Source organism: Ceratina calcarata, unplaced genomic scaffold (genome assembly GCF_001652005.2).
Source record: "Ceratina calcarata isolate Rehan_Ccalc_2016 unplaced genomic scaffold, ASM165200v1 scaffold27, whole genome shotgun sequence".
Lineage (NCBI taxonomy): Eukaryota > Metazoa > Arthropoda > Insecta > Hymenoptera > Apidae > Ceratina > Ceratina calcarata.
Window position 1 is genome coordinate 822933 of NW_017149195.1, and position 22881 is coordinate 845813.

At 40.6% G+C, this 22881-nt stretch overlaps 1 protein-coding gene across 7 annotated transcripts in view; it reads right to left on the bottom strand.

Annotated features, from left to right (window-relative positions):
• The window catches only part of LOC108623467 (telomerase-binding protein EST1A), a 171711-nt gene that overhangs the window by 64815 nt on the left and 84015 nt on the right, over positions 1 to 22881 (bottom strand). For 4 of the 7 annotated variants that reach the window (XM_026812331.1, XM_018022002.2, XM_018022001.2 and 1 more), the window contains 3 exons: positions 18578 to 18798; positions 17650 to 17734; positions 14773 to 16891 (listed from right to left, as the gene is read on the bottom strand). In XM_026812331.1, the coding sequence (XP_026668132.1) occupies positions 16755 to 16891; positions 17650 to 17734; positions 18578 to 18798 (443 nt within the window). In that variant the 3' untranslated portion in view covers positions 14773 to 16754. Of the gene's footprint in view, positions 1 to 14772; positions 16892 to 17649; positions 17735 to 18577; positions 18799 to 22881 lie in introns of those variants that run through there. The other 3 variants (XR_003388982.1, XR_003388981.1, XR_003388980.1) reach the window with 1 other exon arrangement.

Here is a 22881-nt window from a genome sequence, read left to right on the forward strand (position 1 = left end):
CCAATGCAATTTCTTAAACGCAAATTCTAAGGCTAGACGAGAATCGGCCGTCTCTATCTTTCTACCTTCACCCATGAACTCGCGTACGCACAGCTCGTGAGAACGAAGCTCGTGCTTTCTCCCGATTCTCTATTGGCGCCAGGCCGTAAACTTAGTGAGGCAAAGAAGGAACGCGACAAATTTCCGTGCTGCTCGTCGCGTATGTCATTATCCAAGGATACCGAGTCGAGCCGGAGAGCCGAATGCATAGGAATAAGGGAAAATGTAGTCTACCCCGCCGATCGAGCTCACCGATCAACTGTAAATGCCCTGCTACTACGTGTCCGTTATGTCAATATGTAAATCTGATCCTACGCCCTCGGCTTGGTACCGTTCAATCGGCCCTTGTTATCAATATAGCAATACTTCATAGCAAGCATTTTTAGCAGATTATCCAACATCGCAATTTTTAATACATAACGCGATTTCAAATCGAAAATCAAATGATAAAAAGTATGGACGCTGCTAATACTCGTTTCGTACGAAACGTGGGAAACAGAGAATTCAAGGTACAGAATGGATAAGTTCTTTTTATGGTTGAAGCTCGGCTTTAGAGCAAAACGAAAGAATTTGAGCGAAGAACAAGTTCACATTCAAATTCATATGAGGACACCCATTAGACACTTCATGGAATATCTCGGCGTGGAATACCGTTTATTCTAACAACGTAGTGAACTGTACCGGCTGTGAATACGAAACTTTTCATTCAGAATAAACTGGGGAAAATTATCAGACACTTTACGATTTACCTTAACTGAATAAAGCTTAACCTGGTAATGGAATTTGTAAATCTATTCACATATGTACCGCCTTGATGAGAATAAATTTTGCATCTTTGATAATGATCTAAAACGCATTGCAATTATAATTGTATCATCCATCATAAATACTATAAAAATCTGATGTATCTCTCGCTATGCAATCTGATTGAATTACAATTTAGCCAACGTTCTTGGCTCTCTCTCTCTCTCTCTCTCTCTCTCTCTCTCTCTCTCTCTCTCTTCGTTCATCAAATTTCTATATCATAGCCTGTATTATAATAGAGAGATTCTTTTCAACGAGAACCAGATTACAATGGACACCCGGCGCCCAGCTCGCGCGTGGACGCTGACACAGCCATTAAACGCGTCTGCCGTTCGTAACGCGACCGCTAAGTGATGTACAACAGTGCTACTACATACACCGGAATCCATTCGCGCGCGCGTTTCGATGGATGTAAAGTAGCTGCATCCGTCGGTTGAATGGGCGAACGGGCAGCGGCGTTAAATAGTATGTACCGACCTGACCAGTGGTCCGTGTCTAACTACAGACTCGGCATACCATGTTATGCTGTTCAATCGCTTCTACCTTGAATCCTGATCCATTATTATCATCAGAAATTTTTGAACGAAGCTATCGTACTTTATATGAAATACATGAGCTTTTTATTCGTGAATAATAGAATTTCGAATTTGTAAGAGAGAATTTTTCTCAAAGGGCGGGGTTAATGCTGGTATCTATAGTCAAAGAGTCTGGTCAGGCTCGGCGATTCGCCGAGTCGCGCGAACAATTCCATCACGTGTGAACGAATTGACCAGCTGGTCAATATAAATAAATAACGCCGGTTAATATGCGGGACGCGAGCCCGCCGGCTTACGTGATCGATCGTCGAACGCGGGCGTCGTTCCTTTCTACGTGTAGGCGGTAATCGGCCGTAATCGTCTACCGGGGCCATGGGAATCGCGAGCACCTGCCATGGAATTGTTACTCCTCGCCTCTCCCCTTCTTTTCTCCTTTCTCTCTACTACCATACTTCTCGAGACTGTGACTGTGACTGTGACTGGCGTAACGTCAGGTGTATACGCATTGAATGGTGCCGCACGATGCTCCCAGAATGCTTTTATGATTTAAGCATTCCAAGCCTATTCAGCACGTTTTGTCAATGAACACGTTTTATCAAATATTTATTTCGACTATGAACTTAATTCCTACTTTCCTTATAACTTCATATCATATTTTTTTAAAAGATTACTGTTACTCATTTTATATGCAAAGCACCTAATATATAATCTACTTCGTTAATTCAATATAATTTATTCTTCATAGTCTTGTATCGATAACTTATACTTTTACATAAAAGAAATGAAGCAAGAACAGGAATCGATTTATCGAAAAACAAGATATTCTTATTTTCGTGGTTATACTCTACAGAGCGTAAATCGTCGAAATGGGGCCTCGAAAATTCCGCATCCGCTTGTCGCGTGCCCGTTACCCCTCCTCGCCGAATACCGAAGGGAGCGTAGATTCTTCATTTCCGTTCCAGGGCGAGAAAACGCGTGTCACGTTCTTAGATACGCGTAAACACGCTCACGGATTTAAAACGAGCTCGATTTTCGGGGTTCGCTGATTCGTTAAAAAAACCAAACACGCGTTCATTCAAATTCCTACATTCCGATGGATCACGTCAATGGTCGAATGTGACGTCAGCGAAATCGCGATTGAGTACATTAATCAAGTCTCCTTATTTAATAGAGGATAAACATATTTATCCATCTTTCCATAACTGTCATAGGCTTCAATCAATATTTAGCTGCTCATAATTAGAAATTTCTATTTTAAATCTTTTTCAAGTTGTTTCCCATTGAGCTTTGAGTACTGAACTGTCGAGTATTTCTTTACAATGAGCGATGTTCGAGACATTCAGGAAGAAAACTTGGAACAGCATGGTTTAATGTAATTAAAAAGACAATCGCAGTACCGTTATTATTCTGAACAGATTGTTGGAAACAGAAAAGGCCTTTTGTGGCAGATCTCGCTGAGTTTTCTTTCCCAACGCGCTTAAAACGGCGACGCGTTGCGAAACATGCAAGCTCGATGCAGCTTCGAGGGAAGGAGAGGAAAATATTTGTATCACGTACAAGGTGGCTTTGTCGAAGAATTAAAAGTACGCCTTTTACCCTATTCACAGGAAATGGAAATGATTCGAGAGATGAAGTTACGTACGCACCGTACCGAGGCGTTGTAAATCCTCAAAGACGAAATAATAAAATGCGATTCGCAACGGAACGCTCGCCCTGTTTACCTCGGCTTTGTACGTATTCCGTGTTTACCCAAGCCCAAGATATTCTGTTTTGCGAAAATGCGAGAAAAACGCGTAATGAATTATGAATGAAATGTACGTGTAATTAATTTTTTAGTAGAAATATTCTAAACATCTTCAAATGATTTTGTATATTATTTTCTTACTATAAATATATAAATGAAATAAGAAATACGTCTCACGACTTTGCTTTAAAAATCAGCAATTTACATAGTGTCAAAAAATGTGTATTTGCTAAAGTTACCACATTTCACGAGTGATTGTCACGTGAGCAAGTAAGTCGATTGCATCCTGAATTGACGAGAGCAAGGCAACAGGTAGATCTCCTCGCGAAAGACGATCAGGACATCGATACACGTCCTGATGACTCCGGTGGATAGCGTAATGGCGGATCTGGAGAAGGATGGAGCCCGGGAGAAGGATAAAAGCAGCGACCTCGTCGTTTAAAGAGGATACTCGTCCGTGGTGATTCTTATCTATGTAGGAAGTCATCCAGTCGCATCCTCCTCCTCCTCCTCCTCCTCTAGGTTCGTTTCGTGTGTGCGTAAAGGAGGAGATCCAATCTCGCGGCTCTCGTGCGTTAGGTAATACCCGGTCTCCGGCTAAATGCATATTGTCGTGCCGTTGACTTCTTCGTGCTTTACCTAAGTCCCCCGAGCGCGACGGAAGCTGACTCTCCGGGGATCGTCAACGGGAAACTGGCCTTCCGCTCGGGACACGTTCACGCTCACGCTCACGCTCCGGCTGACAACGCGCGCGCACGCGGATGCCCGCATACGCCGGCTGGTTTCTTAACGCGTTCCTCATCCCTTTCGCGTTCTCCTCTATCTCGCGTTTATTCCGCTGATGCAACGATGATCGATACCATCGAACTCGCGGCAGTGCTTTCAGCTAAATTTATCGACGTGCGCACCGCACAGTGATTCTTTATAACGTCCTTATTAAATCGCATCGTTTCAATTTTCATCACCAAACATGAATGCATACACAATTTCATTGATGAACTGTTGTACGAAATGTTATTTTAGGGTTTTCAGAAAACACGGGGTCAAAGACGTATTGAATACTCTACCTCGAGTATGAGCCATTTATAACAAAGTTCCGTTCACGCACCACCGGAAGGTCCACTGGTATCCGTTGGTCGCGCGGGACCAAGGGGCTTAAGATCGAAGAACAGGAGAAGAAGAAGAAGAAGCAGAGGGGAACAAGAAGAAAAAGGGTGGAAAAAGGCGCGCGCCGCGGCACATTGTTCATTCAGGAGGCGAGCGCCGCGGCCATAAGTCATAGATTAGATTCAGATCGCTTTGAGCCATTGTATGCGTATCGTCGTCGGGAGACAATGCCCCAGTGAATCAAGCCTACGATCGCCAGGGACCCTGGGGAATCCCTGTCGCTGCCAGTGGCCAGTCGCGACCAGCCCCCGGGTTCACAAGTAATTGTCCGACGGGGGACAAAACCTTTCAAAGAGACGCCAAGAATTCCAGCGCCAGCGTCTATCTCGGCAGAGATACGCGCCGGCTGTTACCTCGGATGGGAACCCACCCGGCTTTTTTGTTTCTTCCCCTGGGTGATAGTGAAATTGTCAGCGAAAGTGGTGTTACTCTAGTTTCGGTCTTAACGTACAATTGCTACACACTTGACTGATAACTGAAGAATGTTCTTCGACGTTTTAAAGGTGATTACGTTTTACATAAAATTTTAGGACACTATATAATATAATTTTCTATTTTGAAGAAAATTTTGGAAGAATGCACAAGTCAGTCATAATTCTGAGATAATTAAATATCAATCAGTCTTTATAATGATTTTCTTATTCCAGGCATTTCTTAACTTGGCCGGTCAAAATTTGTTAACTCCTTGCAATTACACTTTATCAAATCCTGTGATCAAAGGCTTCGGGCACCCAGAACATCGAACGGGACACGAACGAGACACGTTTCCTTCCCTGCGAGGTTTCAGCAGGAGGAATCGGCAAGGGGAATGCGATTACCGCATTCGCTTAGTACGTGTTTCTGCATTTCGTAACCCAGACGAGGCTGGAGCGCCTCCGACGAATACAGAAAACGCATCCGAGTGACCGAAGGGTTAGGAACCTCGTCCGGGAATCGGCGTGCGTCCAGCTGCCCCCGTCCAGCCCGTGTCGCCGCGCCGCAGTACTTTACTCTCTCTTACGCAACACTTCGGAAACGGAACGCGTGGGACTCAAACGCGAACGGAGAGACACAAATTGGCATTCGGAATTGCGGGACTCTGACAATCTCCGAGAAACTGTCATTCTTATTGGCGATAAACTAATTTACGAACTAATTAATCGATTAATCCTGAAGTATTCGACGTAGAAGAAAATTGTGTACAATCTTTTTGGCAGGTAACAGCAGTACTTACAACTTCTATTCGAAATTTAATTTTTTCCGAGATTTTGTCAGAAGGTTCAGATTTTTCGAAATCTTCGAGTTTATTGCCAAAAACTGCTTACTTGTTGCCGCTAGCAAAAAATATTTCAAAATAAACTTGTAGGCACCGTGAAAAGCTACAAATTTCGTATGAAATATTTTTTTTTATCGTCAATAACTAACGAGTTTTATCGTCTTTTGTCAAATACTCGTCAACTACGGACGCTAGCGTAAAATGTTTCCGACAAAAGTCGTAGCTCTATCAGCTACAAATAAGATCCTACACAATTTCCTTCTAGTACGAATAATTTATGTATAAAAATTGTGAGGCATTCTCAAAATTTCATCTCTACCATTACCTTAATATTTGCAATCTCGTCTCTGGAAACTTCTCAACGTAAAAAACCTAACAAGAGACTACCCTTCTATGTGTCCACCTTGCACCCTTCCACGTTTCCGCAATTCTGCGACCAAAGAAGGGGGAACAATTACCGCCAAGAGTCAAAAGTCGTCCGGGCTCGCGCATCTGGCTCGTGGCCAGCTGACGTAGCGATAAAGCACGGATACACCTCCGCTCTCTCCTGAGAGAGAGAACACGTGCAACGACCCTGTGATCTTGAACTTGTAATTCCTCACTCGACGAACCAGCTTAACGAAATTGGCGAACGAAACAGAGAAAGCAAATCTCTTTCTACAACGAGTGTACTCAGAATGAAAATACGATCATCGAACCAAGAGGAATTTGAGAAACAGAACTATTTATAATACGATGCGCCTGATCATTAAAGTATAAGAACTATTAATATTCATCTTATGTCTCTTCTCATGAATACGCAATAAGATAAGAAAAGGGAACGAAAGGAGAAGTTGGCGGACGAGGAATCGTTCGTGCAAGCATATGAGTTATAGAATTAATAAATCGATGAAAATGAATGCTCGTCTGATTTGACTTCTGCTCCAACCCCTCGAGAGAGCGAGAGAGGGACTCGGGGGCCAGGTACCAGCATCAGGTATCTCGGTATGCAGGTCACCCCATTCGTGAGTCCACAAATCACTGGATGCATTGTCTGATCAGATAACGCGCGAGTTTATGTTATCTCGCGGCGGCTACCGCATAACTCTCGCGAGAGTTATCACGAGCATCCACCTTAGGGGGAACCATAGACGGACATGCCGGCGTTCCTGACGTATAGCGCACACCGGGTATACCTAGTACAGTACCCGCGTGTGTTGTGACTACGAGCCGCGAAAGCCACTTTTGTCGAGCTACTCTTAGTGAAAAACGGCGTGCACACGACACGTGCAGCTACGTGGACTGATAACCGCGATTAGAGCCCCTCAGATCTGGCCGGTGCCTCCGCGTCGCGTCGGGAAAACCATTTCACCGTGCTCCTTTCCGATAACGTGGCACGTTCCTTCGTTCCCCATATACGAATATGTACTTTTTCTTCAAGAAATTGTTCGAGTTAAAACACACGTTTCCAAAATTCGTAGTCTACATTCGAAATATATAGAATCGATAAAGAAGAAATTTCAAGTACAAGTTTTATCGATACGTTTTTCGCGTAAGTGTACGTCAATTATTAAATAAATCTAATAATGTATGAGTACTAGATGAGTTTTATAAGTTATTTTATAGTTCGTGTATGCCTTGAATCAGTTTTTTTCAGACGTCGCATACCAATGAAGCAAAGCCATTAAATCGACCTGTACTTTTCGCCCCGGGAGCACTCGTTGCCTTTTTTGTTTTCGTATAGACAACGTAACAACTGCATCGCGAATGGTCGCTGTCCGAGCTTATGTTTTATAGGAGCACGTAATCGCGAGAGGTCCGCACTTGTCCGACGGGAGCATAAAGGGAACGGCATAAAAGAATCCCATGTCCTCCCGTGAATCTAAAATCTTGCCAGACGCGAGGAGTAGCTGCGCATAGATCCGGCCAGATCCTGACACGCACCACGCATCGCGTTTCCTGGTAGCAATTAAAATCGCGTATCTCGTTCTACTCTTTTCCCATTTTCGCTCCGAGTGTCCCCCTCGTTTTCCTTTCGCCATTTTTTCACCGGCGTGCATCTATCCTTCTTTATTTTCATTTTCTCATTTTATCTCAGTTTAATTACATAGGAATTATAGCCGCAGAATTCATAAGATAACGTATCTTAAATTATGAAATAAACCATCACTGACACGAATTTTTCTAATAGGCGACTGCATGATAAAGCGAGCGGCTGAATTTGCATTAAATGCAATTCTATTTTCTATGCAGATTCTATGCAGAATTAAGCAACGCGTATGAAGATGATTAAAAATCTCTAATTAGAAAAATATAACATGAATTTCATGTTTATAGAATGCGCGCTCACTTTTGACTCTCGCTGTAAACCGGTGCACGCGTTGAGCGACTCCCTTTGGAGCGTGTCCCCGTGGCCAGGATGTGGAATAAACGTACGTCCGAGTCTCGGTTGGGAATACGGCGTGGGTACTTACCTTTAGCCAGGAGGAGAGGGCCGATCGCCTTTCTCAGAATTAGATAAGTCCCTTTATTGGTGATCGGATCACAGCAGCAGGAGCAACAGCAGCAGCAGCAGCAGCAGCAGCAGTAGGAGCAGTAGGAGCACGGCAGCAGCAGCAGCACACCGGCAGCAAGTTCAAGGTTGGCTGGTTAAAAATAACCAGCTTGGCGGACTCTCGCTCGTATGGAGAGAACTCCGCTCGCTGCTGTTCCATCCGCTGCGGCTAAACTCGACCGGAAACCTACTGTCGCTCGGTGAACCAGCTTTTCCAGGCTCTCCCCTACGTTCACCGTGATTACTTCTCTGAATCTCGTCGAAGCGTCCTTTTCGTGACAGTTAAAGCGATGACGCAGTGATTCGTTTTAGTTGAAAAATGCGAATGACTCGACAAGACCGAAAGTGAACAATGCAAATTGTCATTCGATCGGAGTGTGGAATTGAAAAATTAATTTACACTGCTTCTTATGCAATTTCATTGAACCATTCAACTGAACTGAACCGTGCAAGTGCGAGCAAACTAATTATGATATTATTACCAGGAAACTGTGTTGAGTCGTACAGTCAACGTAGGCAGACAGAAAGCATGCATTAAAAATTCATCACAAAAACCAATGGAAAAAAATTGATAAGATTGCGAGATTAACGGAAACTCGAAATAAACGTACGTCTATAATATGATAACGTTACTTAAGATCATGTTTGCCTAAGAGAAAAGAACAAGATCCCCGATCATAACGCATCGCTTGCGCATGCATGCCAAGTGATCAATTTCAATGAAAAACATATTTACTGTAACGTAGTATTAACGGTTAGATTAAACAGAACGTTTAACATATTGAACGAATCGCATTCCAGACCACGAAAATTACACGTCCCCTATTCGCGTCGTTAGACAAATTATATTGCCACGCTCTTTTCCCGTACGATCGTATCGTTATATTATTCAGAAGCTTGTTCTCTGACTGGCTGCCCGTTTATTGACCAGCTTTCACAATGCCGGTAATTAAATAAACAGTTACGTCGTAACGCGTCCGACTAAATACGTTTCAAGCTACTCGGGGGATCATCTCGTGGCCACTTTTTCCCCTCAGTGAAAGGATACCAATTCTCTTTGCACGGCATACCGTTACCCAAACTATCAAAGAATACCTTATCAATCATTCAGTTTGCTTCATTTAAGCGAGCAATCATCTTGATTTTTGCGCTGAATGCAATTATCTATTTTATAATCCGACCTAACTCATCTACGTAATACCAAATAACAGAATTCCAAAGCTGTCTCAACGAATCATGCAATGTTTGATCAATTTACCTTGTTTCGATGTGATTCAAAAATCTATATTCCTCGATCGTCCTTCATCGACATTTTCCTAATCAGGAATTCATATGTACAGTATCACATTTCAAGCACAGCACGTGAAAAAGATAATAAATAAGAGCACTAGGATTAATAGTATAAAATAATTTGTAAAAATAATTGAGGAACAGTGTCTTAAACAGGCTAGGAAGAGATCCGTTATTCATACACGCTTCTAAAATGCGGATAATAGCATGCTTTTAAGTACAGTTTTATAGGACTGTTAAAAGATTAATCATTGGTAGAAAACAATTTACTTAGTCCGAGGCGCGTGCAATAACGGTTCGCGGCGATGGGAAACGCCATCGACACCTCGCGAGCGAGGCATCGATGATACCTACCTACCTACCAAGAATTAAATGGCACGAGCCGCTGACCGAGCGCGCATAGTTTCAGCTCTCACGGGTCGCGGCGAACGGTCAGCGGGTTCGCATAACGAGGTCGACCGTGTTCCACCGGCTCCCGATGCTCGACTTCGCGTGCCTTATGGACCTGGATATCGCAAACTGGGTAAAGAGCACGCGACGCCTGCCGGGGTCGAATCGCACCGGAAAAACGATGAGTAATTACTCGGAATCGTGCGTTAATCACTTTCAATATGATCGACACGTGATACAGTTTCTGCTCTCAGAAAGTACAGTTCGAAGCCCCAGACTTGGAAGAAAATGATATTTGTTTGGAATGGACTGGGATGCATTTTTGTATCAGATGAAGGTTGACAGATTGGTATATCGTAGATCAATTTAATTCGTGGATTTTACATCTCTTATCTTTTTTTGTCTCGAAAAAGAATAAAATAAAATGGAACATTGATTTAATATAATATAACATGATAGGTGGTAGTTTGAAGTGTACCCGCTTAAAAATTTTAAAGCATTTCATTGACTCAATGGTTTATTAGAAACTGTTTAATTTACATTGAATTGGGGATTGAGCAATAGAATAAATAAAAGAAATACACCAGACACGTGAACTCAACAGCGATTTCGTCAACGTCGCGTTTTATTGAATAATCAAAGTGATAACACTATAATAGTGACATTCCTCATAAGTGTAATAAATGTTTAGTCTATAAATTCTACCGCTGCATTGTCGTCGTAATCAATCATCTCATTCTGATCATATCGTATCATCTGATAATAATAATCGGCGTCGTCACACTATTTCAAAAGAATCTCTACCCGAGACGAAATACAAACGAACCGCTCCCACCATTTCTCTTACTATTAATTTTTAATCCACTCTACGTATATTAATTGATATTACGAGAATGCTGAATTAAAATTCAATGACCAGTAGTGTGTAGTATTTCTGTGTTTCTCATGGTTTTGTAGTAACATATACTTTATTTGCGTTCATCAGAGGTACACTTACAGTTTAAATCGTCCCGGAAACGGTCGAACTCTCCGACCGTCTCCGAGTAATCGCGACGTCGCTAAAAAATTTCACATTCGGTCGTATTTAATCGTCAATGCCGTCCTTTAAATCTACGTACGTCACATTTCTATCCATCGTCACAGTTCTTATTCTCCTCTTCCATACAGCCAGCCGGTAAAATCAATCGAGTTTAATGAACTTAACACACCGATCCTTCCCATAAAATTTCATTTGTATGACTGTCGAATGGAATGTAAATTCAAGTTCTAATATTATTCAAGTATTACACAAATGATAAGGAACTAATTCTTACGGTTTTAATCACGTAAGATAGAGGCTTTATTTTAATGTTTCCGCATTTAATGGAGATTAACATTGGTGCAAGAAGTAAAGAAATTAATAGACATTGAATCTTGCTCAGCATTTAAAAAGTCAGTCCGTCTCTATAGGATATACGAATTAAAGAAATGTATGTTTAGTTGATAAAAAAATGCGATTATTTTGGCTTTCTTAATTCACTAAAGAAATGTAATTTTTCTGATCTTCAATCAACTGGAAACGACCACAATGCCACTTGTTATTGCACTATTTTCGGATCTATTGCAGAAGAACCAACGTGACAAGGATTGCAATTCAAGTGAACTATTTCTTAAACGGTCGATCCTATTTATTGCTGCGTGGCGTGGATCGTTCCTCTACAATTCGGTAACTTCGTCGCGATCAATTTCCAGCTGGCTTCATCTCTTCCCCGAATTTTCTCGGCATTGTGTTCCAGTTCTTTTAATAATCGACTGTCAACACTCACTTCCCGCTGGATTTAATACATCAATTTTTTTTATCGAAGGTTTGTTCTATTTTCGCATTTTTCTCCTGATAAATAATCGGAATAATACGTTAATTGACACTTTACCAATCGGATATTTTCGTCGCGAATAATCAAGATATTAAGAATAACTGTTTCATAGAAATTATTTCTTTTTATAACAAGAAAAAGACATGAGTCGACGATAAATCAGCTATAAAGATTAATGTATTGTATTTTATTAGGAAATATTGGCTGGAACCGGATGGGTTTACGTTTCCGACCATTAAAGTGTCAATTATTAATACGACAAACCGGACGAAATGATAACGCAAAGGAGGAAAAAACGCAAAAAAAAGTTGGAATTTCGGCGTATCGCCAAAGTCTTTCGTCGAGCATTTATATAAACTATTTTTTTCTCCATTTCTATTTAAATACAGGAAACTATAGTTACTAAAAGGAGGTTCGAACACGGTGTAGCACCGAACTATAATCGTGTCTACACGTTTAATGAATACAATTCTACGTGATAAAAAAAGAAAGAAAAATTAACGTTAATAGCAATGTTGTGTACGACTAATTAAAAAAAAAAAGAAGTTGAAGAAACGTGATCAAGAAGAATCAAAGTTAATCACGCACGCGTATTCGCCACGCTTCTCTTGATCGATTCCTTCCTCTCATTCGTTCCCTCTCGCATGCTCATATTTAGCACAATCAATTATTAATCACTAAAGATTGTTAAGTAACTATAAGGTATTGTTCTTTTTTTTTTGTTGAAAAATAGGACACGTCGCGTTCTCATACGTCTCTCACTCTCTCGCTTACAGTTCCCCTCTGTCTTTCATTCGCGTTAACTCTGGTAGCAAAAATGTTTCTTTTATAAACGTCGCGATTATCTCCTCATCTCGCGAACCCTCGGTCATCGTTGTCCTGTTTCGCGAGGATAAGAACGTACGGTGCGACAGATAATCTTTGAAATTTCTAATAAATGATTGGCTAAAAACACAAGAATCTTGAAATCTTAACAACAAATTATCTAATATCCTATTTTAAGAACAGACGATATGAATATTGTATAAGCTTAAAAGTATTCCGATTCTGATCAATCAATTCTAATTAATCATTGAAGAGGGTTCTGTGTATATTCAAAGAAGAATCAAAGAGATTGACCATCGCCTCTAATTTAAAAAAAAAATCACACACTCGAGACTTTCGCCTACTACGGTGCGAATCAATGGGCGTCTAACTTAAAAAAATGTCCGGACAAAACTTCGAATCAATCGTTTCCCGCGTGTGACGCAACCATGCGTGATGGTTCTTTTATCGCTTTTTTTTTTATTCGGAATGTTCGCAATCCTAATCGCATCGAACAGACGACACGTTCGAATCGAATCGATAAACCATTTCGCATTCTACTTTGTCGATACATATACATCTATATATTTATCATAATGTTGGATACATTCGAATGACGTGTGTGTTCTAGAAAAATAAATAGAGCGTATACTTTAGTATTGAAGCGCGTGTCAGCGACCCAGCGAAAATAAGTTCGCGGATCTGTCTCCCCCTAAAAGTCATGATTCCATTTAATTAACTATTATTTTATGTATACAGCAAGTTCGTTTGTTCTGTAAGCATAATCTCCCGTAATCCATTAATCATTGATATGCAATCGGGCAAACACGATCAACTGCGTCGCGCCAAGATCGCGCGAAATCAACGGCTACGTGCAATAACAGATCAATTTTTGTCATCGTAATTAGTATAATATCCTGGAACGGAGGTACGTCGATCTACGGCGAGCTTGTTCAATTTTATTCGACGATACGTTTTAATCAATAAAATTCAAGGCAAATTACGTATCAAAAGTGGAAAATTCGATACTCTACACGTTGCTTTAAATTTTATCGAATTAACCCAGGAACCTAAGAAAACGAATTATACATGCATGTTCTTTAATCAAACTGAATGTATAAATTCATCTTCAGGCAAAAAGAAAGTCCAGCTTCTTTGTATGATGCGTACCGACTTTTTTTTTAACACACACATTTAAATAGCTTTTTATGTTCGATCAATCATATTTATTCATCCGTGAATCACAATGCAACGTTACGATCGATCCGTTCTCATCTCCATCATTTACAACCGCGATAAGAATTTTATAATCCGGAAGAATCGTCATTCGTAAATCGAATCGTGACTAATGCGTAATTCATGACGTTCAATCGTTTACGACTCGATATTAAGTTTATTATCTTAAAGAATTGTCAATTGTTTAACGCGCAGTTCATTATCCGAACCTCCGTAACGTAATACTGCCCATGAAAATTCCTTCATGTACTTGTGTCGGATAATATAAATGCCATTTTTATTCAAACGCTATGTGTACGTGTGTGTACGTGTGTGCATATTGAAAATTTCTTAGTGCAAAACAGTGTAATATATAATTATTTCTAGTGAAGAAGATTCTTAATATTTCAATCTTTGCACAGAGGATGTCTCAATAAAAATCTAATTTTTGCAAAATTATACATAATTTAAGAATATTATGTATTCCAGAAAAATCTGAGTATTCGATTCGAATAAAATATTCGAACGATGAATCTGATTTCAATCAACAGAAGGATGCTACTTTTGTCGGATAAATAACCTCGATCATTTCCAATTATAAAACTGTGCTAAATTACAACATGATTTTTTATATCAATAAAACGATATCGAATCTATACCAATTTTGATAATAGATAAATAAAATGATTTCAAACACGTTCTCAAAATTCCATGAATTGTATAAAATGTATATCACCTTATAATTAAAATAATGATTGATTAACGAGAAACTTCTTTAACGCAACAAAATGGAGTAAAAAAAAACTGCTGAATAAAATAATTTGATTGAAACAACATTTCAATATATAAAAACGTACTTTCGGTTGAATGGGTTAAACGACTGGCATATTAAATTTCTCTATATCTTTAAACGTGTGCAAGTTTGATCGTTTATTTAAGTGTACATATGTCTTTGTATGTGTGTGTGTTTGTGTATGTGTGATCGAATAAAACAATTCGAAAAGTTCGCAACATGCTCGAGAAGGACACGCGCGCAATCGCTGGAAAACAACGAGGACCTCGTGTACTGGGGGGACATTTTGGCTCTCGAAAGCTTCGCGTTACTGGAAATGCAAACGTGCCCGGATTAAAAACGATCGCCATTTTCTTTCAATGCTATAAAAATCGTTTGCTTTCTCATTTTATTACGTCTACGTGGAGGCGTATATTACGATCGCTGTACAAAACTTAAAATCTTCTCGTAACACCGTGCGGATCGGAGGTACAATATTATTTTCAAGAATGGATTTTTTAGGATGAAAATGTTTTGAGAATCCTTCCGACTTGACAGAAAATTAAGATTAATCTTTGAATTGGAATGACTATCAATGCTAAACTAATATTAATAACTGACAAACTGATGATTAGTGAGTCGTCAGTAAAATTATTAACTAGAAAACGATAATACGAAAATTAAAAACTACCTCGATGAACTTCGATCTTATCGCTACAAACTCTATCACAAATTTTGTTATATCAAAAGTTCACGCTTCTGAACACATTCACTTCATTCACTTAATGAACCTACAAAATTTTCATTGAATCAAAATGCAAACGAAATTCTCTATACCGATCCGTGAAGCCGTTACGAGATAAAAATGTACCAAGCAAATAGCAATAGTAAAAATAAAAGTATCGAAATAGCGAGCAATCGCTAAAAAGAAGTAAAACAGCGAAAATTGCTTCTAAAAAAGAAAACGAGTTACGAACGCACCGCGTTCGAGGGGCTGACTTTCGTTACGTCAGCAGCGAAATGAAAAGAAAACGGAGGGCAGTTGAAGACGGGAAAGAGAGAAAATTAATTCGGGAATCACTCGGCTACGATGGCAAAAAGAACGGAACGGTAGGAAAGGGAAAAAAGAGGGGAAAAAACGGAAAGGCAAACGACACACGCACGATGAGAGGGGAGATGTCCGCGGATTCCGAACGCATCCTCCAACGACCGCATACGGCGTATACAATATTCAAAAGTGCGTACAAATATATATACATGTAGATATATGTATGTATACATGTATATCTCTATATACGAATATGCCTGTGTATAGATCCTTACAAACATGATAAAAGGAAGGTACAGTAAAACCGAAGCCGGCCGCAGGGCGGCCGTCATCCATAAAAATCAACCAAAATATTATGTTACTAATGTTCACGTGTGTAAAAATACCGACTCTTCTCATCTCTCGATTCTTGTTTATTTTTTCTCTCTCGTCCTTTCCAGCGAGTACCTGTCAACTTCATCTCCGTGATTTAGTCAATTTACCCCGACCCGATCACGCGACGCTTTAGCATATCGTTTTATTGATTCTCTAGTTAAAGTAATCCTTGATACGATTACTAATGATTAAAAAAAGATTATTAAGCCATTTATAATGTATATCATATACAGAATAAAAGCTTTCATTTGAGAATATTTTTGTTCTTCCTTCAGAATCTTTCATCATGATTGATGTTAAGTTATAAACTTTTTATCGTTATAAACGACCTTGATTATTTACGAAAAAAAGGAGAAGAGTAATATCAGAATAAGAATGGAAAGCGCCGCGATCATGCCCGTTGATCCAATTCACATTTACCCCTAATCAATGTTTCCTCCTTTCTTTCTCAATCCTTTATATCCTCTTGCTATCCGAAACAAACGTTTTTCGTTACTCTCCGTCATATCCGATCGATAGTCAAGTCTCAATCGTACTCCGTCGTTTTAATGGAAATCACAGCGACCCAGCGACGCGTCCATTCTCTCTATCTCTCTCTCTTTCTTTCTTTCTTCGCAACATCCTCGCCAAAAAGAGAATACATCACCGCGGAACAGGCACAATCACGTCAATCAGGACGAACTTACGTGTGTGAATGGGAAGAATCCGTGTCGCACGCGGCGTGAGCAGCCACAACGAAGAGGGATCACGATCGTTCGTTTCTTCATTCCGCATTTACGTATTCTCTTCCAACGTTTTCTCTTTCCTATTCGCATCCTCGCTGCTAACTCTGTTTGGTGATGGTTGCTGCTGGTCGAAAGTTATTATACTCGGCGGGGGTAGTAACGGGAGATTTTTCGTTAGCGGGTGTGTTCGATCGCGACACCGTCTCAGCCGAGGCCGGCCCATTGCATGAAGTCGGGCACCTCCCTTACAGGTACGTCCCGGGCCAGAGCCTTCACCCTCAGGTTTCTGTCCTCTGTCAGCAGAACGACTTCCCTTCGCAGTCGTCGCGGTTGACCCTCCTCTGGCGACAGGAAAATTTCGCGATTTAATTCCTCCGTTCTGCATCGCAGAGGTTGTGCTTTTTCAATTACGAGAGAACTCTTCATCGGACATTTTACAAAGCTCTTCCATGCCTCGTGCGATGAACTCCGTTTTTTATCACCGACGATTAATTGATTTTTAGAGCGTTAGAATCCAATTATGCATTACGAACAAGTTGTACGTACATTTGTAAAAAATATATTAAACTGTGAATTAAGAGAATTTGTAACGTGGATTGAAATTCTTTCGACGCTTATAAGGGATGATGTACCGCGTTATAAGAAGGCGGTTAATTTCCTCGCGTTATATTATCACGAGCCGCGCCGCGAAAGAGTAAAGCAAAACCGTGTATGTATCTCGGGGGCATAATTCAACGGGGAACACGGTTTCAATTAGCGCGCCGATCCTTAATGAAATCGATCTTGTCGTCGTTCTCGCGATCAGGAAGAAGCCGAATAATTAGCGGCGTGCCCCGACTCGAGTAATAAATTCTGGCATGATAAGGGCGAGTATAAATGGTAACGAACACCGTCGATCGCCGACACCGGCTGCCGTAGTGCACTGTCAACGCGGATAACGGATAATCTCGCGGTCCGAAACGAGCATTACAATCGGGCAAGAGGCGGTATTAATCACCATCAAAGCGTCGGAAAAGGCTTGAAACGTGTTCGGGTTACCCTTCGCGAGGAACATACAAGATACATAACTACGTATACGAATTCGTGTGTTAGTACGTACCTGCATTTACTTGATCTTTGTTACCCGTCTTGCAGAGGCTCAAGCACGTAGCCAGTATTCTGTCATCGTTTCTTGTCAACCCATCCTGTAACAGAATTGCAGATGTCTCGGTTATTATTTTTATTAAACGACGCGCGTCATGACGTCGCGAAAATTTTAATTATTACAGTCCTCCAATACAATTTTGAACTCATTGCGTTTTCATTAACTTTGCTAACTTAATGTTAAAAGAGCTTGCTACATTTTAGGAAAAATTCAATAAATATATCAGACTTCCCAGTGTATTACAATGTCCGAGAGAACCGATTTACAGGAATCCAGAAGGAGCGAAAAGGAACGAAAAGTCGACGAGGAAGAGGAAGACGGCGGAGCACACAATCTGGTAATGGTTGTGGAATAAAATGAAACGAGCTCCGTAACGGTCGTTATCTATCGTTTGACAGATCAAGGTTCCTGTTACGATCCAATCCTACCCGTGTATTCCGCGTGTTACTTGCGGGATAAGTAGCGTGGACCGAGATGCGTACATTGCATACAGAAGTTACCATATCGCGAGAAGAGTTTATCTGCTCGCCACGTGGGGGTCCTCCCATGCTCACACCCTTATCATAACATTACGTTCCCGACTCAATGACCACCGGCCAATTCCTACTTATGACCGCGTTGGCGTTTTATAGGCATAAATTCAATCAGCGATATCCAGTATGCATTCACTAGTAAATTTATTTGCTTCCGGTTACTTTCAGAACTATTTGACAGAGACGGTAGGCTACATAAATCTACTTTAAATAAAACGTGTCTAATTTCTTGTGAGCATTGCATGGTTTATTGTTTCGCATGTTTTAATATTTCGAAAATGAGGTAATTATTATTAATTAAATAATTGACGGTTGTAGCATATTATTTTGCAAATAAATTATGTACTCACCTTATCAACGTCTTCTTCTACCGTGAACGTGCTGGACGTAAGAACGGTTCCTCTGGTGGTTAAGCATCGAATCGCCGGATTTCTGCTTCTCGCGAAAGCCAAGGCAGCTTTTGCGCTCTCAGCTACCCTGGCAACGTGCTCCGGATCCAGAGTTGCCCTCGAGGCTGGAGGACAGTCTCTGGCATCCGCGCCCCTTGTCAATCCCTCGAGTTCATTCAAAACTGCAACAAAAAAATCAATAATTTGATTATTAAAAATATCAGCCCAATTGTTGTTTAATGTTATTACAAAATTCTCCCAACAAATGATTTCCATTTGCTTTATTGTAGTCTAGTAATAATATCGGAGGATCTTGTTTGATTTAATTCACAAGGGAGGATGGAAAAGTTTTTTCATCGACGTCGTTTTCCCAAGGAAAATAAGCCCTGATGCGGAATTTCAACGAATCAGCTTTGATAGTGTTTACTTGGACTTTACCCCTCGTCAAACCCCTGCTGCGTGAAAACGCACCCCTAACGAACTTCGTGCCGAGTCATGTGGCAGAGACAGGGAGCTGAATGGTAGAAGTTTATCTAAGAACTGGCGATTTATTTCCAGACTGTTTGTAAAGATTTCAATCAATTCCCAATTATGTTAATTGCTCTCAAATGGAATTGTTCCTTCATCATTAACAACTTCTATTTATAACAAAATATAGAATAGAAGCATTGTTTTATAAAATCGCGTAAAGTTACTCTTTCAATCTTCGCCTTGTACGTTTGTATTTAATCTAACAATTACTGACAGTCAATAAAACTAGAATAAAGTCCAATAAAGTGATAAACACCAGAATAAAGTTCAATAATAGGAAATGCTCGGTGCTGGAAAGTTTATCACTTTTAGTTCCACAGCAATCAATTTCGTACGAAGTTAGCCCACATTAACTTCTACGTTTCTCCACCGAGGAGTAGAGTTCGTGTCCTCAGGTTTTATTCGAGTCCAACTTTAGCACAGAATGGATGACGTGAAGGTTCTATAAATCCTGAGAGGATTTACCGATCATACCTCCGGAAATAGAGAATATGTCGTAGAAAGAACGGATCGGCCCGGTTGGTACGAATTATTGATAATCTGGCGAGCACACAATAGTACCGATCAAAACGGGGGAGAAGAAACTCATCCCGCGAGACTATGGGGCAGGAAACGGGCAGTCAATAAGTAATGAACGAGCCATTTCTGGGCTGCGAGTAAAACGTTCCTGAGTTATTTTCACAACGATGTTTTCGGCGCATCGATTCAAACCTCTACGTACGATAAATATAATATACATTTTTATTCAAATTGATAACTACTGCAATGCTGTTAATTTTAAAAGCAATTATATTTAACAATCTCACTTACGAGCAATTTTGGAAGAATAATTCAACGCGATACAATACAATTAAACAACTCTTTCATGTTGACTAGAAATAATTATTGAAACCAGTTCTAGTTACTCTTTTTCTTTGGATCTTGTAATGGCATAATTTTACGCTGCCATGACTGCTTTCAACAAATTGCGTTTAATAGTAATAATAATAATAATAATAATAATAATAATAATAATAATAATAATAATAATAATCAGCAAGCGGAGCGCATAAACCGAGGCACAATTTTCGAGTGTCTCTGACGTGTGCGATAATTGGACTGTCGACGGGGAAATACGTGACAGAATTCCTCGCGCTTCTGCATGCATGCGATGTACGCCGCAGTCGGATTTTAAATAAAACAATTCCTATTCAACCACGTGAATTTTATTACGAACTCCGTCATAATGCAACCGATCTCAGTCTCGTCCGTTTAACATGCCCTATTCTACATACGCGTTCGTTCCAAAGAAACGAGCACTTCAATTTTACATTGGTTAACAGTACATGTTACGTTTCGTCTCTTTAACGAAGCGAGATCTTCGCTAACGGTAAATGTGGATAATACATGTATGAAGATGAAAAAGATGAAATAATTATAAATATTCTACAAGATATCACGATAAAGTCTGTTTCGAATCACGTTCAATTTGATAATTAATAAATCATTGTAAGTGTAATCTCGTGAATTAAACTAACGCCATTATCTCTATTGATACCCAATAAATCTTCGCCTAGCAACGTCTGACACGACGCATCCGATGATGTGCGTTAACTAAACAATCTGTCAATCAGGCTTGACGTCGCGACGGGACTGGGATGTTGGCTGATTAACTTGCTGTAAGGCTGTAAACCGCGAATCCCTGGGTGGTGTCGATTGACTCTGCGCTGGTGGCGAGCTTCATTCAAAGGAGTGAAGCAAGAGCGGCAGTCAAACCGAGGCTCGCAAAAGGCAGTGCACCTCGGTTGGCGACTACCGTCAACGTCGCCCACGTACATACAATCCCACTCATAAGTACTAGCTCAAGTCTCGTACCATAAAATACCAAAAACATATTCAATAAGGAAAAACGACGGTTTAACTAAATTCGATATTCCCTTGAGCCTCTCGTCACAACTTGTATCAGTAAAAATTAGATTTCGACGTTCGAAGATAAGAAACAAGATTATTGTAACACGTTTTCTCATTCTTAGATAAAAATGTAATACAAATCGTGTAACCTATTATGAAGTTTAATTAAATTTTGATCGATTCTTAGTATTAGAAATAGTGTTGCAACAAATCTTGATGCAACCCACGCTGAAAATATAAGTCGCCTTATCAAACTATATTTCACTAACGAATGAGACCGAATCTGCTATTAATTTATTTTTTAATACTCGCGTCGACCGCGAGTTGATTTAGGACTACTTTTATCGCATCCTGTTCTATATTTTTCATTAACCGTTTTTGTACTTGTGAGAGGGAGTGTATACAAGATCATGGCTGGACACGAGACACAACGGACCATTTCCAGTCCGTGTATACGCACATGCATTCATGTATGAACCGTGAGAAACCTAACTGTGAACCGCAGCCCGTTGCCGGAGCCAGACGGGGTCAAAGAGCAGCACCAGCCGATTTTGCATGAACGTGCACTTTCGTTTTTCGGTATCGGTATCACGCACGATTCATCGTTCGACGATAAAAGGAACTACGAGTGTGAAAGAATGAAGGTTTAAAAAAAATGTTATCTGAAATTATTGCAAGCATTCTTTACACGACCTCGACGCCTTTCTGGCTTAATTAATTCCTTTTCCTCGACGAAATATCGTCAAGAAGAAAAAGATCGTAATCGTCTTACCAAGTTTTAACCGCTCCTGGTTTGAATGAAATCCGCGAGCTCGCCGCCAGACGATAATCGAAGAAACTTTTCCCTTCTATAAACCCAGATAAATTAACCCACTGTCAGAGTCGGGTGAAACGAGGGAAGAAAGCAAAGTTTCATAAAAAGGAGGCACGTATCCAACGGGTACGATAAAGAGAGAGACGGAGAAAGAAGGGGATGGTCACCCTCCAACTCGGTCGAATAAATTGTTACCGCTGGGCCGCCAAAAAGTTTCGAAAGATCTAAAGGCAGACGTGTTTTTCTGCCCTCGGACCCGCTGTCTACGCGCGTTTCTCTCTCCCTGGTCTTCTCCACCCCCGTTAACGTGCCTCGTTCAGAGCCAGGCAAAACCCCTTGAAATCCGATGATCGACCGGCGTACGCACGAGGGCCAGGAATACTGAGATACAGCCTCGAACGCAACGGCAAACATAGCGCCACCCATTCGAAGCACTTTCAATTGGAGATTCAACGACATTTGGTATGCATTAGTTCTACCCACCCGCCAGATAACCCCTTGGCGGGATAGGGGCGCAGAATTCGTATCGGATCCGCGACGATCTCCGGGCGGAGAGATTACCAATGCAACGAAACGGGAAATTACTTTCGCCTGGCGAACGCCTCAACGGCTGATGCGTTTTCCCGTCGTTCGCAAATATTTGTACAATTCTTTCGTTGTTACTCTTTATCGTAAGACAACTGTTTATAAATGAATTGCAGACTTTATGTATTTATAGAAAGATTGTATAGGAAGAACGCATGTAATATGCAGCATATCGAAAGAATAATGTCTATTATTATTAATGAAGAGTAAAAGAAATTGCAATTGTCTTCTGTCCATTTATAATAATATCCTTAATCTCAATTTAGAAAAACACAATTAAATTGCTGTGGTCTAATCCCAAATTTTTATGAGGAAGACTGAGAATAACAAGTATGCGAGTGATATTGGGAACGAGAGAATTTCGGGAATGTCTACGACACGGCGAGAACTTTCGGAGTAAGCGACAGTATAACCGAATGGGAGTATTATACGATATTGCAGTACA